Source organism: Parasteatoda tepidariorum, chromosome 9, assembly GCF_982258835.1.
Source record: "Parasteatoda tepidariorum strain Cologne lab strain chromosome 9, Ptep-v5.0, whole genome shotgun sequence".
NCBI lineage: Eukaryota > Metazoa > Arthropoda > Arachnida > Araneae > Theridiidae > Parasteatoda > Parasteatoda tepidariorum.
The window spans coordinates 35,798,034-35,811,193 of NC_141763.1; the positions used below are offsets into that span (position 1 = coordinate 35,798,034).

The 13,160-nt window shown below is 27.4% G+C and overlaps 1 protein-coding gene across 1 annotated transcript in view; it reads right to left on the bottom strand.

Annotated features, from left to right (window-relative positions):
- The window catches only part of LOC107448120 (synaptotagmin-6), a 186,087-nt gene that overhangs the window by 52,579 nt on the left and 120,348 nt on the right, over positions 1-13,160 (bottom strand). The window contains exon 5 of the mRNA XM_087151573.1: positions 3,091-3,195. Coding sequence (XP_087007699.1) covers positions 3,091-3,195 — 105 coding nt within the window. The remainder of the gene's footprint in view (positions 1-3,090; positions 3,196-13,160) is intronic.

Sequence of the window (13,160 nt, forward strand, 5' to 3'; positions counted from 1 at the left end):
TATATATATATATATATATATAGTAATAATTTTGCAATTATTTGAAAATTTTTTTACAAACAACTTCTTTCCAATGAACTTAATAGCAATATTACCTACAAAAAACTTAACACCAACAGTGATATTATTATTAATAAAATTAATGCTATCTATAAAAGACTTAAAATTAAACCAAATAATATTAACAATTTTCCTTTTCTTTTTGCCAATCCAAAATTCCATAAGACTCCAACCAAATTCAGGTTTATTGCAAGTGGCGTTAATAGTAACATGAAAAAAATCGGTATTTACTTTGAGAACATTCTTAAAAAAGTTTATAACAAAATTAATAAACTTACTAAAAATAATAACTATTTAAATTGGAATATTAAAAATAGCATTCAGGTTTTAAATACACTAAAAACTTTAAAAAATGTAGATTCAATTCACTGTTTTGATTTCGAAAACCTCTACACTTCCCTTCCAACTAATAAAATTCATGATGACCTTCTTCAAATTCATAGCATGTTTAATCTCAGTGATATTATTAATGAAGATAACTGGAACTTTCTAGTACATATTAACCTTAACAACAATTATATTCTTTTCAATGACCACCTTTTTCAACAAATTAATGGTATTCCCATGGGAAATAATTTCAGTACTAACATCTGCAATATTTTTCTTTTTCTACAAGAATATAGATTTGTAAAATCACATGTTAATCTTCCAATTGATTCTCTCTTTCTCAGATTCATTGATGATCTGAGTTATTAATTTTAATGATTTCGATATTCTAGAAAAACATATTTATCCAAATGAATTAATTCTTAATAAAACAAATAATAGTAATTCTTCAGCAAATTTTTTAGATTTGACTCTTAATATTAATGCAGATAAAAATATTACATTTAAACTTTTTGACAAAAGAAATGAATTTAAATTTCCAGTTAAAAAATGCATAGATTTCAACTCTAACTTAGCCAATAAGGTTTTTTCTAATATTATTGCCAATCAAATTCATAGATTTTACAGGAATAATTCTAACTATAACGAGTTTTTATTAGATACTGATATATATAAAAACGATTTAATTAGTAGCCATTTTCCTAGTTCATTTCTTAATTTCTATTTTAAAAAAATCTTAAAAAACTTGGTACATTAATTTTTAATTTTTATTTAATTTTTCTGTTTTAAGAATAAGCTCTGATTTTTTCAAGGTAGGAACTAACTATGATAAACTATTCCTAAAGCCACTGGACGGAATAGTTTGGATGTATGACCTTTTATACTGGATTAGTTAAATATTTTTTAGTTACTTTTTAATATTTGTAGCCTCTTAAAATTAATTTAATTTTAATTGTCCAGTATAATAAACAGTTTATTTATTTATTTATTTATTTAATTATTTTTATTTTTGTATAAGTGGAATGGGCTCTGGTTCGTAAAGAACCACCCCAAATGAATGCAGGTGATACGTGTATACTTTAAAATTATGTAAGGTTGTATGAATGAAGAATAAAACCTATAAACGGTTTTCTATTCCTGTATGCAGGCTCTGATTTTTAAATAAGTCACCCTATGAAAGATGGATATGTGTATTCTGTAAAATTATGTTAGATTTTATGAATGAAGGATAAGTCTATAAACGGCTTTCTATCCTGACAGACTGACTTTTAAATTAATTTCCCTATTAATGATTTTTTTTTTTTTAAGGACTGCTAATTTATTCAATCCGTTAAACATTTTTATTATTATTTCAATTTTATTACCTTTTTACTAATTGTTTCTCATAGATGGCAGCACTAATATTTTACCTAAACATTTTTTTCTTCTTCTTCGATCAAATGTTTTTTTTTTTTTAATTTTATTATATTCGATTCAAGCTATAAGCAATATTTTACATCTTCGCGATTTTTGTTAACTGTTTTATTATTGTACTTTTAAACCTAAACCGCGTTTTAATTCACGCCGGTAAGTTTGATTTCCTTTTACATTTTTCTTTTATTTCATGATTTTTTTTCAAAATAAGGTTTTTTGCGATATCGACACATATAAAGAATAATTTTTATCTTAGGATAATTATTCTTTATTCAGAAATATCGCATTATTTATGGCAATTAGATGTGTCTTGACAACGACTATTTGCTTTTACCATTCTTGTTTCTCTACCATTTAGTTTTTTATTTTTATTTTATTCATGTTTTTCATGTTAATTTGTGTATATATATATATATATATATATATATATATATATATATATATATATATATATATATATATATATATATATATATATATCATGGTGAAAGACCGAAATCGGTGGTTGTGGACTTTCACCGGTGAATGTCGACAAACACCAAATACGTCGGTGAAAGATCGAATATTTCATTACATTCTTGTACATTCGGACCCTCACCGGTGCATGTCGACAATCACAGATATACTTTGGTGAATGTCCCAAATATTTATTACATTCGATTTGATATGAATTTATTCGTGGATATAATTACATTAATTCGATATTTTAACCCTACACTGATGTTTTTTTAAGGTTAAGTGCCACTGCCCGGTATACCCTACACTGACGTTTTTTTAAAGTTAAGTGCCACTGCCCGGTATACATTTGTCCGGTATACCCTACATTGATGTTTTTTAAGGTTAAGTGCCATTGCCCGGTATACCATACACTGATGTTTTTTTAAGGTTAAGTGCCACTGCCCGGTACATATTTGCCCGATACTCCAAACACTGTTGTTTCTTCTAATCTATCGTCAGTAAGTATTAAAATATAATAATATTAACGAATAAATTAATATAAAATTGGATATAACAAATATTTCGGACATACACCAAGCGACTACGTGAATGTTGACATTCACCGCTGAGAGTCGACATTCTCCAGATTTTGGTCATTCACCGTAACATATGTATATATACACACACTTTACGCTTTTATACACTTAACTGATCTAGTTAAGTGTTATAGAGTTAATTTGAAAAATGATCATTAGGGCAGATTATCTTTTTTAGACTTAAAACAGTAGTAGTGGTCCATTATAATTAGTCATCTGAACATAACTTTCTATTACAGTAGTACAACTAACATACCCTAGTTTGAAATTTCTTTTTCCTATCTGGTAATAAATATATCTTTATGTATGGATCTGATGTCCCAGAGAAATCTTTCGCTGGAAGATCCCGGGCTTGAAGAACCTATTTGAAAGTGAAAAAAATTATTAATTATTAGATAAATGAAATTAATTATTGTTCCAAACATTATTCATACTCGAAGTTATAAATGAAGTTAAATAAAGATAAATATGAAGCTCTTGATTATACTTCTTTATCATAAATGTTTGTATTAATAAAATATTATTCATGCTCAAAATTGTGAATTAGGTTAAAAACAGATAAATACAAAGCTTTTAATTACACTTCACTATTATTATTTGATAAATCATTGTAACGATTGTTCAGATATAAATTTACGGAGTGTGCTACATTTTAAAGTTAATCTTGTGACAGATACAACGAATTTAATGGCAGGCATTTAATGTCTGATGATGTGCGACTTACCTTTAATTCCCCGATTTTAGTTATTTTTTTAGGAAATAACAACAGACTAAAACAAAATTGTACTCTAATTATGGTGCAACTTAGTACCGTAACGCAAAATGTGCAATCAATTTAACCCGTTTTGTCTCGACTCTATATATTGAAATGATACAAGAAGTGGTTTTATGGAAAAGGTGGTATAATATATTATCGAAATTAATTGGTTTTCAAAAAGTCCTTGATAGATCAAAAAGTACTTAGCTAGATCTAGTCAAAAATAACTAAATCATTGTGGTATCTGAGAATCTTTTAATTCACCCAGATAAATGAAAATTCTGAAAAAAGTTTCTCATCACAATGAATGTCTTTGAAAAAAGGAACTGTCCTAAATAAATGACGCTGGGCGTTAACCGGTTAATATATATCAGATAAATAGTTATTAAATGCAAAAAAAAATTAGAAAAAGAAAAGAAAAGTAATAACTTATGATTAATTTAACTGGTATATTATCAATGTAAAAATTGATTTTTAGTGTGTAGTGGAAAATTAGCATGATATATGAACATTTTATATTTAATAAGTAGAAAATTTAAAATAATGCATCGATCGATTTTTAACCTGCAGGAAAAAATTGGAATGTATATAATTAAAATTTTGGTCATTTTAAAATGCAGAAAATTCAAAACGTATCGTTGATAGATTCAAAGTCTGCAAGGAAAAATAAGCTTAAAATAAAATATTAGCATAAAATTTAATTAGCATTAAAGTTTTAGTTATGTTAAAAACCCGAACGTTGGTTTGTCCCAATGCTTGATCCAGAAGAGTCCTTGTTTTCTGGGTAGGGTTCAAAATACAGGGCTACGGAATTGAACATTGATAGTCGGAAACTCAGAATTGGGTCATTTATTCAACGCTGGTTATAAAATAAAATAAAATTCCAAATAAAAGGGAAATACTCATTTTTTTAAAATTCAATTACAATTGGATAGTTGCAAACCTATTTTAGTCGTGTTTTTAATATTTTTGCACCTGAGCAAAAGGAAAAATTTTATTTCAATTGATACAAATAAAGTAAATACTTTGCTTCAGAACAACTGCCCATTTAATCGAAGTTGTTAATAAGGAGTTACTGTGTTCTGTAACGTTAACCTCATATAAGAAAGTTATTGAAAGCTACTAACTTAAATTAAGTAAAACTTTTAAATATGTCACCTAATACAATCGATTTTAACGTAAATGTAAAACAAAATGCAGATTAAAGTGGATGAAACATATGTAATTATATGTACTTCACATTAACTAACAACACCATTAGTAAACTCTATATGTCTGTCAAATTGTCAGACAGGTTCATTATTCACTTGTAATAGTCAGTAACTTTTTAACCACACCTTGCTTTGACCTGAAAGTCACGAATGGCGCCTAGACTTCTGATTTCCTAATGCATCAAAACTTAACTCTTTATTTCAAAATGATTTCTATAAACAATGAATTGCTTTTGTGGCTGAGTCTTTAGTATGTTTCTTAGATTATGGATTTAATACATTAGATTAAATGAATTTCAAGTATTATGTCAAAACTCTTCAAAGTAACCAGTTGGATGATTGTTGATTGAAACATTGTATATCAAATATATTGACCAAGCTTCAGATATATACCAAATCAATTAATATTTTTAGTTAGAATTATTATATTATTTTTAATTAATTCATTATTAATAATATTAATCAATTCATTATTAATAATAATCAATCAATTAATAATTTTAGTTAGAATATGAGGTGAATAGATTGAATATTTTTTTATACTATGTGTATCTTTGTACAAAGCAGTTCAGTTTTCATTCATTTTCTTTTAATATAATTTTAAAACACAATGAATTACTCTTGTGGCTGAGTCTTTTGTATAATTCTTGGATCCTGGATTTAAGACATTAGATTAAATGGATCTCAAATACTATGTCAAAACTTCAAAGCAACTAGTTGGATGATTGTTGAAACATTCTATATCAAATATATTGACCAAGTTTCAGATATATACCAAATCAATTATTGTTTTTAGTTAGAATTAATTATATGAGGTGAATAGATTGAATATTTTTAATACTATGAGTATCTTTGTACAAAGTAGTTCAGTTTTCATTCACTTTCTTTTAATATAATTTTAAAACATAATGAATTATTTTTGTGGTTGAGTCTTTTGTTTGATTCTTGGATTATGGATTTAATACATTAGATTAAGTGAATTTCAAGTATATTATGTCACACAAAACTTCAAAAAACCAGTTGGATAATTGCTGAAATATTCTATAGAAAATATATTGACTGTTTCGCATATGTACTAAATGAATGTTTTAAATTAGCATTATTTATATAAGATGAATAGATAATTAGATATTTTATATTATGCATGCAAAGTAGTTCAGTTTTCATTCGTTTTATTTCAATATAATTTTAAAAAAATGAATTGATTATGTAGCTGAGTCTTTTGCATGATTCTTAGATTATGAATTTAATACATTATATTAAATGAATGTAAATGTCACGAATTATGTCAAAACTTCAAAGCAACCAGTTAGACAATAGCTGAAGCATTCTACAGCAAATATAAATCAATAAATGTTTTGAGTTAGGATTAATAACAGGGTGAATAGTGAATTGAATATTTTAATATAATGTATATTTTCATACAAACTAGTTCAGTTTTCATTCAATAAAAACATTTATTTACAATTTAGCAAGAAAAATAATTATTATATCTAGCATTAACCCCTTGGGGACGGGTGATTCACGAAAGCATTCGTACAAAATCAGAATCAGGGTGTAAATAAATAAAAAACGGTAGCTTAAATGTAGGCGTTGCTAATTTGACAGACTTACTTTGCTTTGACTTTAATTATTGTTAGTTTAATCATATATATATAATCAATGTTAGTTCAAAGTATAACTAAATAATTTTATTTTGAACTAAAGTAATGGTGAATTAAATAAATCAAACAATTATTTCCCCGCCCACAAATGAACTACTAAAGAATTACTTTGATTACCAGTTTTATCTTTTTTCCCTGGTTGATACGGTTTTATGCTGTCACGTATTTGCGACAGTCGGCGCGAAAGGGTTAAAGCAGTTATATTTTTTCCAAAAAACTATTTTTTTATTTTATGCTTTACATGTTTTGGAAATTTATTGAAACATATGTCACTGCAGGTATTGATAGAACACTGCGGTCACTGCCTCCGAGTTCACACAAAAGTTAAAAGTGGTGGCCAGTTTTTGTTTTAAGATAACCAAAATCTGAAATTCTTAGGATTCACTCTATTTTAAGAAACATATGTAAGATTTTAGAGCTTGATATAATCACTTCAATTATTTACCAGTCTTGGTAGAAAAAAATTTATTATTTCACCCAAACAATGATTAAAAAAATCATAACTTTCCGACCGCTTTTTTACTAACTTAATAAGACGCTGCTGTCTCTAAGATAGTTATTGAGACTGTGTATACAATAATTCGTCAAGTTTTGTTTTAAGACAGTCATATGAAACCAAAAAGGCACTTATGGCAAACAGTAAGCAGAAATAAAATAAATAAATTATGGTTGATAGATAGTTATTGAGACTGTATAGACTAAGATAGTTATTGAGACTGTCAATACAATAATTCGTCAAGTTTTGTTCACATGAAACCAAAAAGGCACTTATGGCAAACAGTAAGCAAAAATAAAATAAATAAATTATGGTTGAATAATTGTTGAACAAATAAAATTCAAAAACACCGGCAGCGATGCCAACTTGCTCCGGACAGCAAATAAATATTTTCGATTGGTAGTTTATTAATTGTGGTTCTTGGTTTAATAAATTACATTTTTATCCGCCTCTAATTCTAAATAATTCGTGGGCTTATATGATTCGCCAGCAAAATTAGTTAAATATTTGTAAATTTTAGTTTGTAGTTATTTGCCGTTTTTTAAATTAATTTGGCGTGTCCGGAGCAGTTGGCATCTCTGACACCGTATTTTTAAACTTTCATTTTTTAATGTCTATTCAACAAATTTCGTTGAAATGTGAAGTTTTGTCTTTAAAATAATGTTGCTTAAAAGGGTGTATAACTTGCAAGCGTTACGATTCATAATTTTTCGACCATTATTAAAGGAAATAATAAAAGAAATCACAGCTAAAAATTCTTTTTACAACTTTGAATTAACGAGGTTTATATTTGTATGATTTTAATTTGCTTAAAAAGTTTGGAGATAATCGTAAAAATTAAAATTGTTTCTAAGGGTTCCAAACTTTTGACTGCACATCTGAATAAACTATTGAGACCATATTTTTTAGAACCTCTCAAATTTTGATGGTCAAAAGAGTAAAATCGACGAAAAAAGGTATGTACTTTGAGAGAAAAAGTACTTTTTTGTGTCTGATTCCGTGACTTTATGTTTCTTTTAAAGATTTAGTTTAGGTTATTTTTTTATAAAATATATTTTCTCCAGAAAAATGAGGCTCGAGTGCTTAAGCCTAAATCCCTTACCCTCCAAAGTCCCTTTTCACATGATAAATATTCAGCTTTCAAAAATTTATCTCGTACAAAAGTAATGGAAAATTTGAAAATGTGAGATCATTATCCTAATATTTACCAAAATTGAAAAAAAAATTTTTTTTTTAAATTTTCCAAGTCTAAATTAAAAGCAAAATTAGTTTCAATTTAAAATGGCATTCAAAATTTTTTAAAATATCTTTCATTTACATCAACGAAAAAACTAAATTTGAAGAACTTCGATAGAAAAATCTGTTTCTAATATAATATAAAATTTAATATGAATTGTTTAATTTTTTTGATAAGATTAATTTAAAAAACAACCGTTTTTTTACAAATAAGTTATTCAAGTTATCACCTATTATTCTTGAGACTTACTTTGATAATTTAAATAAAATAGATAAGCTTGATTGAATGCTTAAATCGGTTTTAGCCTTAAAACAGGGTTATTTTAAGTTTTAGTAAAAAGTTAATATTTTTCAAAACAAAGAAAAGTGAGTGTTTAAGGGGCTTTAAAAATTTCGATATTTTTCACAAAATCTATAAACTTCGCAAAAAAAGAAAATGGCTATTTCTGAAAACATTCTCTGAATTGAAGTAGATTTTTACAATTCCTATGTCTTCAGCATTAAGCAAACATAACTTTTCAGTCGAAAAAAAAGTTTAATTTATTTATTCAATATAAACTTACCCTTTTTTCAGAATAAGAATATTATTTTTACGAATATCAAAGCGTCATATTCTATTTGCTATTATTCAAAGACGATATTTTTATTTTTCCATGTAAGCAAATTCCAACTCGTTTGTTATTATTGTTTACATTTCAGAAACGTTATTTTACTATTATGATTTTCTGATATGTTTATTGGTTTTATTTCAATTTGTTGAGAAAACTAACAACAAAGAGAGAAGAAAAAAATCATTTTTATAGTTACCATAAATGTTGCTGATAATAAAATAGTTTTTCGATTGTATTCTGAAATTTGAGAAGACGTTATAGAATTCGATAGAAGAAAGATATTCTAATTAGGTTGAAAAAAACTGAAATAAAGTCAGGAATGCACGAAAATTCAACTGAAAGTAAAAAGAATTTTCATATTATAATTTATGCATCAATGTTAAGCTTTTCTGTATTAGAAATGTTACTTTTCTGAGTAATATTTGGAATCTACAACAAAGTGACAAAATATTTCGAAAGAAACTTCGTCAGAATCTTATTTGAAATGAAATTTTTTAGAAAAAGAATAAATTGTTGTGCAAGAAATTTTTTTATCTTTGCAGCCAGTCTTATATATTTGTATGATATATCTGCCCAACTTAAAAATGAATTGCTGAGAAAAGAATTTTCAGCTAAAGTGAATTCACAAACAATACTTCATTTATCTAATCTAAATGGCAACCCTTATAAGCTAAGCATTTTTTTTTTAGTTTTACCACTTAAGGTTTTAAAAAAAAGCCACAGATTTCGTATCGAAATGAAAATAAAAATATGATTAATATATTATGTCGTGTATAATTAATGTATGAGAGAGAAGCCTCCTTTCTGCGACAAAAATTTCAGAATGAAATATTGTAGTTACCAGTTTTTATTTTATATAAAAAAAGATTAATAAAATAATAATGTTGATAATAGCGATTAATTATCTAAAAATTTAAAAAGTGATGAAAAAGATTTTATGAGATTATCGTTAATTTTATATTTCTCTTCATTTTTAAAAATTTTGTTAAAAAATAATTTTCAGAAAATTTTGTTCGATGGAAACTAGTTATAACATTATTGATCCTCGATATTTTACTACCAGTTTTAAAATTTTTTTTTTTGGAAAGTGGCAACCCTGGATAACCTAAGTTAAAAAAAATTATTTAAATTAACAATGATCTCAATATAACTTTTAAAATAAAATTTAAGTTATTATTAAATTTTGTTTTCCTTTCTAGAACAAATCTCTTGTTCATCAACAATTATATTATTTGGACCCTTAACAAATGGTGGTAATTAGTCAACCTGCCAACTTTTCCGGAAGATTTTATTTTCATATTTAAAGTGGTAGTAAATATATACTTTTTTTTCTTTTATAAACTTAATTTTTAAATGATTTTGATCACCACTATTCTTACAAAAATTAAGCACATATATTAATATGCGTTACTATCATGGTTGTCATCTTAAGTTTTCTCAAATACATCGTATTTTTTTTGCTTAAAATTGAAGTTTCAATTCTATTTTAATACCACTGGGAAAAATGATAATGAAAGGAATTAAAAGTTGGCAGGTATGTTAGTGGCATATATATGTCTTACTTACTTACTTTATTTAAAATAAATTGTGTACCTAGGCCGCGCAGCTGCCTCTAACCCATCCATCATGAAAATAATACAGTGTATATAGTCATTTTGAGTTATATGATAGTATGGTTACATAATAATATTGCCATGACTAGAAAGTACAACTAGATCGAAGGTTTACATGAATTGCAAAGAAAATTGAAAATAGCCATGATTAGATATGAAAACATGATATACAAACTTAATCTGTGATATTTACATTGATGATCAGTAGAAATTTGAAATTGAGTGTTTAATGTTGATGATAGCGTAAGTATATATAAAATCGGGAGACAAATTGATGAAAGCATAAATATTTACAGAGCCAGGAATCAGAGTTGATGATAGCAAAGAATATACAAAATCGGTAATCAGAATCAGGAAGAAATTACAAATTTTGCGAAGCCTTAGTGGCGTAATCTAGTGTGAAGCATTCAAGATTATTAAATTGTAATTTATAGAGATGCATATTTAAAGTCAGAGAAGAGTTCAGTTTTAGTCCTAAAGTGAAATTATTCCGGAGTAGTCTCCCTCATAATTGTTTGCAGCAGTTGAAATACATCTCGGTTCTTTAAGTTCTTTGATAATTGATGCAAGTCTATGGGCTTGACCTATCGTTCTTGATGGGATTGCATCAGGAGTTGCACGAAGGCCACTCCTGGGGGGACGGTTGCTGCAACCTGTGTAATTTGCAGTATGTGCTTCTCCGCAGTTGCAACATTTGGGTGGTGAAGTTTTATCCTTACGGCACTGATAGGAACGGTGGTTGGCGGCGCATTTTAGACATCTTGGTTGAGATTTGCACATTCGTTGTGTGTGGCCGAAATTCTGGCAGTTATAACATTGTATTGGGCTATTCCCTCCACGAAATCTTTCAATTTTATATATATGTCTTACCACGAATGGAAAATATTTTATTACTTCAAAAGGAAAAAAAAACTGGTCATGAAATAATTTCATTAAAAATAGGTAGTTTACATAAACGTTTAAAAAACTTCTCTCTAGTGATATGCCAAAATTATTTAGGTAAAATTTTTGTCAGAGAAAACAAGAACAATAATTTGGCTAGCACTAGCAAATTTTTCCTCACAGAGTAAATTAAGTCGGTATCTCTGCAATTATGGCTCCCTTTAAACTTAATGCCATTAACCTATTATGTGCCAATTTTCTTAATTTGAGAACAATTTTCATCTCACTAAAAGATAGAAAATGATTTCTTTAGTATTTCATTTTTTCAAACTTAAGTAGTTCTTTGTTCGCCAAAATATTCGAGTGCAATTTCTTAAGGTAAAAAAAGAAAATAAAGATTCTGATTAGTTTAAACAAAATTTTAATAAAACCAGTTTTCAAGTTCATGTGAAACTCCATTTTATTCCAGCTCTCTCGTAGTAACGTAAGGTCAAATAATGGGCAAAATTACCACGAATTCTGAAAAGCTGTGGTTTTTAATTGTTTACCTCTCTATAAAATATTTTGTATAGTGTAGTAGTAGGCTGCCGTGTAATACTGCCTAATTGATTTTTGTCAATTTCACATGGTTTAATCGCCTATGTTCCACGCTTGCCAATTTGTTTTGAAAGACTGGTATCTCATTTATTTCATTGGTTCCTTATCTTGAATTAGCAAGAAATACGTATCTACCAATATATTTTAATCATACTTAATTATAAATTTGGTTCTGAAATCGTTTTATTATTAAATTTTAAATGGTTAATGATTTAAGGTTTAACAAGTTTTATGATTAACCCTTTCGCGCCGACTGTCACAAATACGTGCCAGCATAAAACCGTATCAACCAGGGTGAAAAGATAAAACTGGTAATCAAAGTAATTCTTTAGCACTTTATTTGAGGGCGGAGATATCATTGTTTTATTTATTTCATTCATCATTAATTTGTTCAAAATAAAACTATTTAGTTATACTTTGAATTAACATTGTTTATATATATGATTAAACTAACAATAATTAAAGTAAAAGCAAAGTAAGTCTCTCAAATTAGAAACGACTACATTTAAGTTACCGTTTTTTATTTAATTACGTCCTGATTCTGATTTTGTACGAATGCTTTTCTGAATCACCCATCCCCAAGGGGTTAAAGTATAATTTTAGAATACGGTTTAAATCAACCATCACTACCAACAACTCTATATGGAAAATGGCCAAGAAACTGAAAACAACTCCTCAAATAGACAGACCAATAAATGGACCAACAGGCGCAGCTTACACAATATCAGAAAAAATCGAAATATTCGCAGATTCACTTCAAAATCAATTTTCACCAAATATCAACTCTGACCAAAATCATCACAGAAGAAGTTAATAATTTTCAAACTGAACACCTCATCCCAGAAACAATAAATTCAACCAATAATCAAGAAGTTAGCTGCATCATACAAAATCTGAAAAACAATAAAGCTCCAGGTGAGGACGGGATAAAGAATAAGATGATAAAACTATTACCAAACAACTACATCTGCAAAATCACGCATATTTTTAATGTCTGCCTTGCTCATAATTACTACCCACAAATCTGGAAAAACGCATCAGTCATTCTATTTCTCAAGAAAAATAAGAACCCAAGCTGCCCTGAGAGTTATCGCCCAATCAGTCTACTTAACATACTTGGAAAAATATACGAAAAAATCATCTACAATAGAATAAAACCACTTCTTACAGCCCTCCCCGACGAACAGTATGGATTCCGACAAAAACTAGATACCACCAAACAGTTACTCCGAATAATAGACTATACTGGCAGAGCAATC